Source organism: Strix uralensis, chromosome 2, assembly GCF_047716275.1.
Source record: "Strix uralensis isolate ZFMK-TIS-50842 chromosome 2, bStrUra1, whole genome shotgun sequence".
NCBI lineage: Eukaryota > Metazoa > Chordata > Aves > Strigiformes > Strigidae > Strix > Strix uralensis.
The window spans coordinates 11,830,798-11,844,637 of NC_133973.1; the positions used below are offsets into that span (position 1 = coordinate 11,830,798).

The 13,840-nt window shown below is 38.7% G+C and overlaps 1 protein-coding gene across 4 annotated transcripts in view; it reads left to right on the forward strand.

Annotated features, from left to right (window-relative positions):
• ZPLD1 (zona pellucida like domain containing 1) overlaps positions 1-12,165 on the forward strand; it is a 157,514-nt gene extending 145,349 nt beyond the window's left edge. For all 4 annotated transcript variants that reach the window (XM_074856132.1, XM_074856143.1, XM_074856137.1 and 1 more), the window contains 6 exons: positions 1,972-2,069; positions 2,711-2,791; positions 3,632-3,803; positions 5,203-5,311; positions 8,292-8,321; positions 10,268-12,165. In XM_074856132.1, coding sequence (XP_074712233.1) covers positions 1,972-2,069; positions 2,711-2,791; positions 3,632-3,803; positions 5,203-5,311; positions 8,292-8,321; positions 10,268-10,443 — 666 coding nt within the window. In that variant the 3' untranslated portion in view covers positions 10,444-12,165. The remainder of the gene's footprint in view (positions 1-1,971; positions 2,070-2,710; positions 2,792-3,631; positions 3,804-5,202; positions 5,312-8,291; positions 8,322-10,267) is intronic.
• Positions 12,166-13,840: the final 1,675 nt, after the last annotated feature.

The following is a 13,840-nucleotide window of genomic DNA, read 5'->3' on the forward strand; positions in this document are numbered from 1 at the left end:
GACAAGCATTGGCCACCACATAGTTGCTGCCTTTCAGGGCTCAGTTCTGCAAACAGCCAGGTATAAATGCTATTGATGCTCAGACTGAGGACATTTTTTCCTTAAATACCACATGTCAAGGTGGGCTTTCATCCTCCCTACACCAGTGAGTTTACAAGTTGACCATGAACAGAGGTGACTTATCCTTCTGATTTCAGTTGTATCACTCTAGTGAGTAGCACTATCATGAATAATACTGCTAAGACTGGCAGATTCAAGTGGTAGGTATGCCCTTCTGGTTCACATCTTAGGGCTGGGTGTACACACAGGCAGCTTGTGCATTGCCTGCAGTCTGTCTGGTTGGGAGTGCTGCTTGGGACACCCTTGGTCTTGTGAGTGCTGATTCTCTGGGCTCACTTGGTCCCTGTTAGACAGTTCTGGTTTGGGGAGGGGCCTCGAGGCCCCTGTCCACCCTTGGTATTGGTGAGGGGTTGTGTACCGATGTGACTCTTGACTGTGAGCAGCTGTATTTCCAAACTTCAGCTACAGTGTTATTTCCTAACATTGACTCTTCATCTTCTCAGCTCACCTCCATCTTCCCTCACAAGGTGATGTTTACATTTACTTTGTGGTGTTAGCACATGTTATTATTAGGAGAGACAAGAGGAGGCGTCATGATAGGGTCAGAGTTTAATAGCAAAATGTTTAATGGGCTTGCACACAGCCTAAGTGGCTATGTGCTTTTAGGCCTTCCTGTAACGGTCTAAATGAATATAAACTATTTTTTAAGAAAAAAAGTACTATGGAATGTAATAGTGAGGGACTTACTGTAGACTTTTTAATCAGTTGCAGAATATGTCAAAGCCACATATTAGAGAAATGTAAAATTAATTTTAAAGGTGTCAAATTTACCTGATCTCACTTGAATGAATCTTCAAGGACTTGCTCTGTGTATGTCACAGAGCTGCTCTGTGTGTGCATGTGTACCTCCCAATCTCTGCAGCATTGGAGGCCTTGAATATTGGGCATGCTGTGAAATTTGGAATTGTTCCTTTTGAAAAAATACTTTTATGTTTGTGCTTAATCCTTCTTGTTGCTGTCAGCTGCTGCTCTTGGTCTTGTCTGCCACACTGAACCCAGTCAAAATTCTGTTTTACAAAATTTTTCTTATGTATTGAGTGTTTTGACCTCTCACAAGAGGTGCCAATATGCTTTCTGGATTAGCACCTATTTGACATAGGTGATGTTACCAGTAAGTGCAGTTTGATATGCTGAATTAACATCTGTCACTCAGACAGATTTCATGGCTTTGTTGCCAAAGTGACATTAATGGTTCAGCCTTTGAACAAGAAACCAATAGAACGGCTATATCTATGTAGTAGTATATGAGGAATTTCCAACTTTTTATACAGGCTTCTTGAAACAGCTTTTTTAAAATATTAGAATTTAAATGAAAATGTTTGTTACTTGTAGTCTTCAGCAAGCCAACTTCCATAGAAACTACACTTTGCATAATGGAATGTGTCTGTTCTCCCAGACTACAGCTTAAGATATATAAAAACCTGGTGGCATTGCTATCTCCACTAAATCAAATAACCTTAACAATGTTTCCTGGGAAGGGGTACACTGTGACAACTCAGTTAAACTCCTCCTTTAGAAAACCACAGTACCTGCTATGTTTGCCTGTAGGTGATGGGAGACTTACTGAGGTGTCAGTGAATGATACCTTTTCTTTAATCACCGATCCAACCACTTCATAAAATCATAGATTCCCCAAAATAGTTGCATAGGAAAAGGCCAGTCAAGCGTTATTCATCTTCACAAACAAACTTGTAGGCAAATGCTCTGGCACTGCGTTTTGCTTTTTTCCTCATGGAGGACAAAGTAAATGACTGTCCTACATAGAAAAATCAGAAAAATGCTCATTCTGAGGATGCAGATGGGTTGTTACAGTGGGATTTCTGGTACACTGAGGCAATGTTTGTTTTTCAGGATTCAACCTACAGCCAACAGCTCCTTATTCCAAGTACAGGTTTACCTTTGAAAACCAAAATATATGCAGCTGTAAGAGCAACCAACCTTGATGGCAGGTACCATAAAGGATGCTATATCTTGTCTTGCTTGCTGTTCAGCTCTTGGTGTTGCAAATTTTTGTGATTTAGAAGCAACGTCTTTCCTCATAGCTTTTTGTATGTCAAAATAATGGTTGGTGTTTGATAATTGCTGCCCTTAGCTGGAGGGTATCAGGTCCCTGATGGTGAATACATACCTTGCTGCTGTCCTCATGAAAGTTTTCCTGAATTATACTTTAAATTCTATATTGTTGTTGTTTAAGAAAAGGCATCTGTAAGATCAAGTGAGAAACTCTGAGGCTTTTAAAATTGGGATGGTTTTGATTTCTAGTCCTATGTGGCCATAGCTTCTGAGAGGAGGTATACAACATGTGTTGGTATGGTGGTTGACTTGCATGAAACCAAGTGATTTGATTTATACAATTCTGCTGCTATGCTGTGCTGTTTAGTTTTGTAAGTAGTGGGAAGAAACAGGTGATATACTGGGAATGCAGGATGATTTTTACGTAACCTGTTAAATACAGTAACTCAGCTTCAATGTAACAGCCTGCATTATCAGTTTGTATGCTTGCCTGTACTGCCTTTTAATCTTATCTCACTCTCCACCCCTGCTCTTACATTGCCGGTTCCCCTCATCTATCACTTTCCTCCCTGTGCAGGTGGAATGTTTTGATGGACTACTGTTACACCACGCCATCTGGTAATCCTAGTGATGATGTTCGATATGATCTTTTTTTCAGGTAGGTCCTATGCAAACCCAGTGTTTTGTGGGTCCTTCCTTTAAAAAACAGTTATAAATCTCTCTAGTAGTGCTGTTCTAAACTGCCTGGAAAGTCTAAGCAATATTAGCAGGGACGACCGAGGACGAGGCTTACAGATAACATGTCAGGACTTATCTTGTTTGTGAACATAATCATAGAAGCAAGTGAGTGTGAAGTGGTAAGAATTATGAAGGTAGAGAAACATATATCCAAAATGGCTCTACTAGAGATACCATAAACACCCAAACTGAATGGCTAAACTGGCCTTTGTTTTACCAAAGGTATCCTTGTAGTGAATGACAGTGGTATAAAACATCATAGACTGCAGTTCAAGAAAGCAGTTAAGCAAATGATGAAAGATAAATAGATGCTTCTGCTTCTACTCCCAGTAATAACATTTATTTGAATTGGAACTTTGAAAAACATCTTGGAAGTCTCTCAGATTAAATCTTACCAGTGACGATTGCTGAAAAGATACTGTCTTCATTTGGAGTTACCTGTCTATACCGGTTAGCATACCTGATTACTCTTTGCTTCAGATCTCAGATTTTTTGGGGCACTGGAATTAAATGGCATCTTGGTTATAGCTGTGATGTTGCAAAACAAAACAGAATGTTTTTGTAGGAATGCATTTCAGCGCAGGACTGTGCAGCCTAACAGGCAGATGTGGCTGCTGGTGTTGCACATTAGGGCACTGTGTTCTTTTCCAAGGAGCTAAAGCACTGAACTTGCTGCTTAAGCTATCTTATTCTCAGCTAAGAGCTTCAAAATGCTGATATAGCTGCTCATCCTGGTTTTAATCTTCTCTACAAAAACTAGCTGTGACAAGGACCCTCAGACAACTATTATTGAAAATGGCAAGAGCCAAATGGGCCGGTTTTCCTTTGAGGTGTTTCGCTTTGTGAAGCACAAGAACCAGAAGATGTCTACGGTCTTCCTTCACTGCGTAACAAAGCTGTGCAGAGCAGATGACTGTCCCTTTCTTGTGCCAGTAAGTTTCAGTGGACGGAAGTTGCTGTTAATTAGCTGTATATAAAATAGGCACACTGGAGTTATTCTGCATACAAATGCTATGGAAGTTTGGATGGCACAGAATGAAGGTGACTTGCGGAGTCTGAAGTAAGAATGTTTTCTGTGTCTGAAGCAATGTGAAACAAATGATGAAGAACAGGACAATGAACAGGTCATCAGGACATAGAACAAAACTAGACCTGCAAAACAGAGCTTGCAGAACACATGAGAAATGACCTCTTTGCCTTTTGGTTCCTAATTAACTTTTTAAAAGTAACAACTCTGAGACAGCTTCAGAGCTGATATTCTTAGTATGGCATCTAAGAAACAAGGTATCCACAATCAGTGGATTAATAGAAATATCTTAGAATAGAGTTTATGGAAAAATTAAAGCTATAGTAAGTGCCATTATACTGACAAGGAAAATTTGAAAAAGTTTCTGATAGTGAAGAAAAAAATTTACTACATCCCTTATAGTTTATTACCACCTCCCTTATAGTTTGGACACTGCTGTTTTGTTGAAGTTCATGAAATTGTGTCAATGCAAAAATTATTTAATTTTAGGAGTGTCAGGAACAACAAATATATTTTGGAAATTGAAACATTTAAATAAATATATAAACACAGAATATTCTGTGATGTCTTCACAATGCAGTATTGTTTCCCATTGAATGACTTTCCAATTAGAATTTTAAAATGCTATCAGTTCAGTATACCTCTGGCATTTTGTACATTATTTTATACTTTTATGTTACACTTTTAAATAATTCATTGTTTCTATTGAATTTATGTTCTGAGGTTTTTGAAGTAATTTCACAAGAAGTTGAAATTAAAGCAGTGCTCTTGGTTGAAGCATACTCGAGTACCCAAGATTAAAGTAGATTATAAATTAGAGATGTTAAAGGTGGATTCCAGATGGCAGAGTGCTGGGGATTGTTTTAGTCTGGGTCATTGCTATTTAGAACTCCATGGAAAATGTGCGAACTTTAACTCGAGAAGCTTGCTAGAATAGGGATTGTAGCATGTTGTCTATCCCTAGTCAAGCAAAACACATTTGTTGGGGAAAACCGTCTGTAAACAAAGCTTTGGGAAATTAACTACTGAAAATTTAATATACTATAAGATGGATCTTGTACACAACAGCAATGTAGTTCTGTAAACGAAGTGAGGCAAAATACAATGGGAAGCCAGGCATTTATAAGATAGACTTCTAGGGAATATTGCAGCTGGTTTTATTGCAAAGTAATTTAATGCATACTAAGAAATAAAATCAAAGTTGTAGTATTGCTTATAAAAGAGTTTACATTAAAGCAGGAAGCACAGAAGGGCCATAATTCCATTCCACACTGAAACCGTGATTGTTTTGATTAACCACTCAGATTTGCAGTAACAGAGAAAGAAGAGACGCTGGTGGGAGGACAACTTGGATCCCTCAGAGCACCTCTGGCAATGCTGTAATCTCTGCTGGCCCCATCATTACAAGGAGTGGTAGGCATGAGTAAACTTTTTCTATGGACTGCATAAATTTCAGAAACCTGGGGAAATGTTTTGCAGTTTAATATAAATTTGCACTGACTTAGAGAAAGGGTGGATTCTCCATGAGTTTGCTGGGTCCTTTTTTCCCTACCATTGGAGTCTTTGGTAGAAATTTTGAGCTAGTATTCCTGCTCAGCATTCACATGTTTCCTCCCTAACACAGTAGAATCACTGTGGGATACTGTTATAAGTGTATAAGGCCATTATAAAAGCCCAATCTCAGGGGGTTGATTTCTTTTTTTTGGTCAGATTTCACTGAAGATAATAGAATTTAAGGTACTGTGTTCAGTGTTGCAATTTAATTTGGACAGCTAATGGATATTCACTGTCACTTTCTATTCGCTGTTTCTTCCAGCTTCACCTGTGGGTTTTTATCTAAGTGTTGCATAAAATTAATACATGCTATGCTTAGCCTTCAGCTATAAGAAAGAAAGAAGACAAAGACATTGTAAATTCTAAACCGAGTGGGCCAAAATCTTACTCCTTTAAATCCAGGGTGAAACTCCATGATTTCCATTTTTATTGCCAAAGTTGTTTTTGGTTTTTTTTTTTCCAAAAAGCATCTTTAAATGCAACCTGCAGTCTTTGAAAAGAATTTATGTGACTGCTGTTGACAAAATAATAAAAATAAAATACTTGAAAAAATTTAAGAAACTCTGTCTACAGATTTGTATAAGTAGTTGCAGTTAAGCAACTGATTTCAGTGGTCTTAGATTTTAGGAAGCTGAGAGCAGAACTGAATCCTGTCTATGAAAAATAATTGAAACACTTGGGAATAAAATCCTTCTGTAAGTGCAAAGTGGTTGTGCCCACATATACAGAGAGAACTGACCCTCCAGAATAGGGAACACTTTTTAGACCATTTTTAGAACAAATACCCTCAGTTATAAGCAACATTTTTTACAATGAAAATGAGGACTTTTTTTCAACTGGGACTATGTATAATGCAGAGTTGCTGCTATCTGATTAATCAAGAACAAGTGAAAAGAACTATCTTCAAAGTTTCATACATGAGTACTTAGGGGAAATGAATGACAGATTTGCTCAGACAAACATGTATGCTAGAGAAATGCTGCCTTTGACGAAGAATGGAAACTAGGTAAATCTTGTTATGTGAGCAACCCAAATTAGGTAATATAGTTTATGATTCAAATGCTGTGAATGCTATTTTGACAATTAAAAAAAAAAAAAAGATACTCATCAGTTACCTTTAAATACTGCATAACTTCAAGAAAACAAAGATATGTCCATGGGCATTTAATGGCCCCAAAGAAGGGATAAATGATTTATAATTTCTTGACCACTGTTGAGGTTTTTTAAATGAAAACATGAACAAGGCTGGAAAAGGAAAATAGTAAATTTTTAAGTGTCTTCGACTTAAGATATGTGGCTAAAGCTTTTTAGATTATACTTATTTCTGCATCTCCATAGTATACTTTTGGAGCATCCCACTTCTGCTGACAGAAGGATGGTTTGATGGGAAGTACTCTGAAAAAAATGGGATTCAGTTCTGAACTCTGCCACAAATTTCCTGAGTGGCATTGGGCAAGTCCCTTAATCTGACTTGCACTTCACTTTTCCTTCTGGAGCAGAAAGAGGGAATTAGTGTTTCCTCCCACTGTCCCTTCCCATTGTGAAAGTAAGAGCATTAAAAATGTGAGGTTCATGAACGCTATAGTAAAGGGAAAAAAAGGGGGAAGGTCATGAAAGAATTTAAACAGAACTGTCTGGTTTTAGATGAGGAGTGCTGGCTTACTCTGGTGCAATGTTGCATGGAGGTGCTTATGCTGCTTTCGAGGGCAGCTCTGATCCAGCTTTAGTAGAGATACATTTGTACAGAGCCCATCAAACCTGCTGCATGTGCCTCACCATAGGACGTATGCCAGTGTTAGTTCTGCACTCGCGTGGATGTGCAACCCCCCACTTCCCCCATTTAGGCTGGTGCTGCGTCTGACCCTGGGCACTTTGGTGTCTGCAGAGACACCTCAAGTGAGCCAGGTCTCCCCGTTACTCTAGGCACTGGTGGTTCTGGTAACAGAGCTGTTTATGCAGTTACCTTGATAGGACCCGAGTTGTGCTACTGCAAATGAGTAATGGTCCTTCTCCTGTGTATTTCTGAACTCGTATTTCTAACATTTTGTTCTTTTCAGAGAAACTTTATTCTTGTTTGTTAATCCAAAATAAGTCATTACAGGAGACATACACAGAAGAAAATGTTTTAGTCTCTGTGTATAGAAACAAAGCAGGTACCTACTGGTGAAGGTGAAATTGTGTAGCTTTTGATGGATGTCTCAAACTTAGAAGACAGCTGCTCAAAACAAATGTATACATGAGCTGTGCTTACAAGTTGCACAAAAAAAAGCAAAAGTAGTGACAAGAAATGTAATTCTGAGATGGACAATGGTAAGTAAGTAAAAACTGAAGACAAAATAAAAATGTTTCCTGGAATATAATGCCACCTTGTAACTGTCAAGAGAAAAATGAGCACGCAGAAAGGTCATTTTTGTAATCATTTATGGTCACTGATGTATTTTTCCTTTGAAAACACAGATTAATTTTTTTCCTATAGAGATCTGTGAATGGACTTCCGTGTAATATTGTGCTTATGATTGTATTCTTATTGAGAGAGAGAATAGAACTGGCTGCCTTTTCAATTAAGATGATCCTGCATTAAGGTGTTGGGGTTTTTTGTGACAGAATACTAAGTAACCTTGTATTGGTGTACTCACATTAAAAATGAAACAATGTCATGTAATTAACATTGTTTTCCTTATTCTACCAGAGATGCTAAAAGCTACTAGACAGTGTTGCAAGTATAGCTGATGTGTTTTGAAAATAAAGCTAGTACTATTGGCTGTTGTGTTGCAAGGAGGGGAGGAGGTAGGCAGAGGTATTTGTAAAATATAATGCATCCTGTTTTTATTTTATACAGATGAGACGCCAACCAACAATTCACAGCTTGGTAAGTTAATCAGAACTCCAAGAAACATAACAGAGGGTTTATGAGTGAAACAGAACTGAGGAGATGAACCATTTTGATTGAGCTTTTTGCACTGAGCTGGAATGTTTTTTCTGTTTTTGGCTTTTTTTTTTTTTTTTTTTTTTTTTTTTGTGTCATTTAAATGAGTCAATACTGACATGCTGTAAAGAAAGCAATTGGTGAATCTGGAATGCTCAGTTTAATTTGTGTACCCAGCCCCGCCAGCATAGCAACTTCTAATTCCTGTGATAGAGTTGAAATGAAAATCTGCTGCTATGACATATGAGGTTGAGGGAACATTGCAACTGCCAGATGCAAAATCAGACTTAAGCAGTAAAATTTGCTCATGCCATGCAGGAGTAGAGTAGCAAAATGCTTATTATGCTGCAGTCCAGCTCAGCTCACAGCTTAAAATCAGAAGAGCTCTGCCTCAGCTCCTGTTGTCCTGGCATTTAACCACACAAAGAGCCTGTGGAGAAGCTTGGATAGAACTTGTGGTCTTCTAGGGCAGTGAAGGAAATAGGCTGCAGGGGAGATCAAGTCTCTAAGTTTTAGGGTGCTTCTCCTTCGGGCACTTGGAGGACTTTTTTCAGCCTGTTACTGTTCTCTGCTGGTAACAAGGACTAGCTAATGACTAAAAAAGGACGGTCAAGGTAACCAGGTGGTCCGTTGGGCCATTCCACCTCTTACTTGTTCATAACAGGACTGAGTGGCACAAAAAACCTACCCTGTCCTCTGAACTCTAATGCTATTTGTTCCCTTCTTTTGTCAACTTGGACCACATAAAAGCAGCTACCTTTCTTTCCTGGCATGGAAATAAAGTTTTCCCTGGTGTGTTCCTACCCATGGATATAATGAAAATAGTAATAATAAAAAGCAAATTCTTCGTTTGCTGCACACAGCTTGCTGTGTGAATGGCTGCTACCTTTCCTTCCCATCCAACGAAAGCAGCAGCCCTCTCTTTCCATCCCAGAGCAACATCCTTTCCTGTGCCTGTTGCTGTCCCAGTGAAGAGTGTAGAGGTAGAGCAGGGTGGGATTACTACTGTAGTGGAGACAAGACAAATTTGGTCAGAAGGCAGCACAATGTTGAGAAGGGGAGAGCAACCTGATCAACAGAGCTGACTTTTTTCAGCTTTGGTGATGAGGGAGGGACTGATGATGTTTGAGGGCAGGTGGCTGCTTTTGGAAGGAGAAGTCTGGTTTCCCACGTAGAAGCTGTGTTGTCATTTCACCTCACTCTCCAGCACTGGTAATGGCAAACACGCATTGGTGCTTTGGGTAGCACCTACCACTCAAATGTTTTTTTCCCTCCTGCTGGAAAAGATGGTACAGGCTGGATGTGTGTGTTTCAGTATCCAGGAACTAGTCCATGAACAGCCTGTTGAGCTACACTAAATAGTAAATATGTTACCTCTTCTACCTGAGAATTGATAAATGTGGTAAGAATCCTTTCGTGAAGGCATACAAACAAGCTTAGAGTAGCTCAGGTATCTGGTGCCAGATATGTCTGTTAAGGATTTATATACACTTTGAATTGAGATGTGGGCAATGCTATCAGTGAAGAAATCCTTTCATTAACTTGATTAGGTCACAAATTCATATACCTCTGCCTTGATAGTTCTTGGACAAATGATAGTCTTGCCTTAAATAGCACAGTTCAAGGTTGGTCACTAGCATATGAGGGATTATGCCTTAGAAGTATCCTTACTGTCTCTATTGCCCAGAATGTTGGATATTGAAAGAACTAATAACTATTTTCAGAGTATACTTAGATAAGCTTTATCCAAGTAGACAGGTGCTCATTCTGAAATATCAGTTTTAGTCCCTTCATTGTAATTATTCTGTGTACAGGGTGTTGTATGGAAAGACAGAAGTGGTTGGCACTGCTGAGAGATTGTAACCAGGTCTTACTTGTTTTCCTTGCAGCTCATCCAAACGGACCTCCTTTCCAGCTGAACGCAGTCACCAGTACACTGATTTCAGGCGTTGTCATCTTAGGAATCACAAGCATTTTCTTTTTCTTATGTTCCCTAACTCTTCTGCACAGAAAGTGGCCCAACAGTTCAGTCCTGAGTGGCATCCGAAACCCAGTTTTCAACTGAAAGTGATGATTTACTTGCACTTTTTCTTTGGGGTTGCCTTTTTTGTCCATGAAATATGATTCCATTAAAAAGTAATATTAAGGCAACACTCCAGCTGTATCCAGCTTCTATTCCAGCTATTCTATATTTGTAGATTTGCTAGATGTTATTGTGTAGGTAAACAGCAGTGATATTAGGTAACAATCCTAGAAAATTATGAGAATCTCAATTGTGTTTGTGGTCAGACTGTATGATGTTATGCCCATGGGTGTGCTGACAATAGAACTTGTGTCTCCAGCTTCCCAGTAAGGTCTCAAAGCTGAAGATGCTGAAGGTGAGAATCTTTCCAAGTATGCCACTCTTCATGCAAAACCTGACACATTCAGAAACTTTCATAAGTTCGTAAACATCTACTAAGATAAGGATCACTTCTATTTTGTCATGGTATTTTTCACAAATATGAAAAAACAATTTTGTCTCAGGAGGAACTTGTTTTTATCTCTCTTGGCTAAAAATAACCCTGGAGAGACTTAAAATAAGTGACTTTTGCTTATCATTCATTTGGAAATGTTTTCTTAGATTTATCTTCCATTCGGTTGTGGTGATATCATGTGAAGGATATAATTTTGCTGCATGTCTTTGAATCAAATAGCTTAGGTCAAACTGCAGTTAGTCCCAGGGAACAATGCCATAGTTCTTGAGGTGGAAAACTTTTTCCAGCAAAATCACTGAAGGAGAATTAGTGAGAGCTTTAAATCTAACTAATGTTCAGCAGAAAGTTAATTCTGTACAGAATTGCCACATCTGCAGCCTTCAGTCAAACTGTAACCCCAGGAACTGCTCCAAGGGGAAAAGTGTTCCTTTCCCCCCTGATTCCTTGAACAGGCAAGCTGATACAAACGAGTAATGCCCAAACTTTTCTCATACGAAATTATTTTTGGAGCAAAATTTGGCAGTTAAGTAAAACTCTCATTAATATCCTAATTTGTAAGGGCCAATTTTGCCCCATGGGTTTTGCAGTTCTCATATAAGGCTTTCCTTTCTACATGAAGAGTGGTAAATCAACGCTTACTTCTTTACCAGATTTTCCACATGGATTAGACTTGTTCACTGCATGGATGAGGGGAAGAGGGCAACTAGGAGGATAACAGGCCACAAGCAGTACTGTACTGTTGACTCTAGTTAATCTGATAAACATCAGACTTATCTGAAGTGAGTGTGAGTGACCAGGTGCCCTCAAAGAGGAGCAGAGGGCAGTGGCATAGCTGTGTAGAATAGACAACAATGCTGGTTCTAAAGAGGCCACCGTAGACACAACATATATTAAGCTGGACTGGATAGACAGTTGGGATTTTGGTCACACATACAGCATTTAAATTTCACTATTCATGTACTGTACATATTGGCCTAGAAACACCTCATTGATATTTATCATCATCCTGTGTTAACCATGTCTGTGTTTTCATTGACGTGACACAACTGGCTAATGATCAGGGCTTTTTGGCTCTCAAGACTAAAGACAAACACAGACTTGTTCTCAGTTTTCTCTGATCCTGCAAATGCTGTATAAAGGCCTGTTGTTTGCAAAGTCCAATGTGCTGTAGTGTGGTATCCCTAACAACCAATACTGTGCCTGTTTTCCTCCAGTCTTAATACCTCAGAAACATTTTTGCACTTCAGGGGTTAGGTCTGATGGCATGTAAAACATGATTGTTTAATAAAATTGTTTGAAATGTTTCAGAATGGATGCTTTGCCTGAAATGTTTTCCTCCCCGTGTCAAATTGTTAGTTTTGTACGTGCTTTCAGTGACCTCATTCTACAAAGATGAAAATGGGACATGGTTTTTTAAGTCAATTTGGTAAGAGCTTTCAATATATAGGATAAGTTAATGTAAGTATAGCTCTACTGGCCTTTAAAGGAGGACAATAAACTCTGGAGATTTATATCCCAATCTGGGGATAATTTATTTTAACTTACTCATAAAGACAACCACAGAAATTCCATTAATGTAGTTACTACTTCATAACCAACAGCTTTAGCTGAAAGTTTCCAGTGAGGGAGATAGTTGTTACTATCCTCAGTAACCTGTTTCAACAGTTAATTGCTGTCTTCAGTACTTTTAAAAAAGACTGTTTCTAATGTGAATGTGCCCAGCTTAATTTGCCAGCCATTAGAAACTGTTGTGCCTTTGTCTGCTACACTGAGGGAGACCCTTTTTCTAACACAAATCTCACATTTGATTAAGACCACAGGGAAAAAAAGTAAAAGCTGCTGATATCATACTTGTCCTATTTCAATTTCTCTGTATTTTTGGAAAGACAGTTTGTTGCTTTTATATATAGAAAAGTAATTTACAGTAATTAACAAAGACTCATTGACCAAACTTTTTGAGGCTTGGGCAGCCTATTACAAAAATGGAGTTGCTTCCCAGTAATGTAATATGCAAAATGTTTTTCTTATGTTAGTTAAAATTTCTGGAGTGGTTTGCTTTTGTGAAGAACCAGATAAGATGATGTTCTTTGTGTAACTTTTTGTCATATGAAAATTATTAGTCCCACACTAGCTGAGTTAGTGAACAGAGTTCCCACAGTCATCTGTAGGAGTCATTACTGAACTTGCTATGGACTGAATGTATTTGTCTCCATCATTCATAAAATGAGATAAATACCTGTTCCTCCTTGGTAAAGCACCATGGAGAGTCACAGGTGAAAAATGATGTCTAAAACCAAGCTTATTCATTTGCAGATCTGACATGAGAATCCTTTATCAATGATTTTTAGGGGACGTGAAAACTTGAGCCAGGCTGCCCAAATATTTTTAGCAGGGGAGAGGACTGACTGTATTTCTAAAAACATCCCCATCCTGGTTTGTTTGAAAGTATATAGGTATTTAGGAACACGTGGAGGCCATAACTCATGACCTCACAAATTCCAAGAAGCAGGTTACATAGAAGTTGGGTGAATGTGCATGAAGGTTACACCCTACTTTTTGAAGGGCAGGATGCTAGACGAGAGGGAAGGGGGAATGGGTTGAAAACATAAATTACATACAGTGGGCAGGCACTTCTGGCACTCAAGATACCAAGTTTTAAATGGAGCAGTGAATTAAGAAGACATTATGTACTTTGGATGAAGGAACTCTGGCCAGATACATAATAGGGGTCTCGCAGGCGTTAAGTAAAACAATTACTAAAAGAATAGTGGCTCTGCTAATAAAATCACTTCTATTAGGGGTGCTCATTACATGTGTTTAAATGCTCTTTTTGCACAGAAGTCAGGTTTCTGTAGGTAAGCACAGTGTACTGAAACATTTTCAGATCTGTGACCCCATTGGGGGGCAGACAGGAAAGAAATTGAGTGAGACTTTAAGAGTAGGTCTAAATCCAGTAGAACTTAATAAATCTATAAAGAGGTGAAG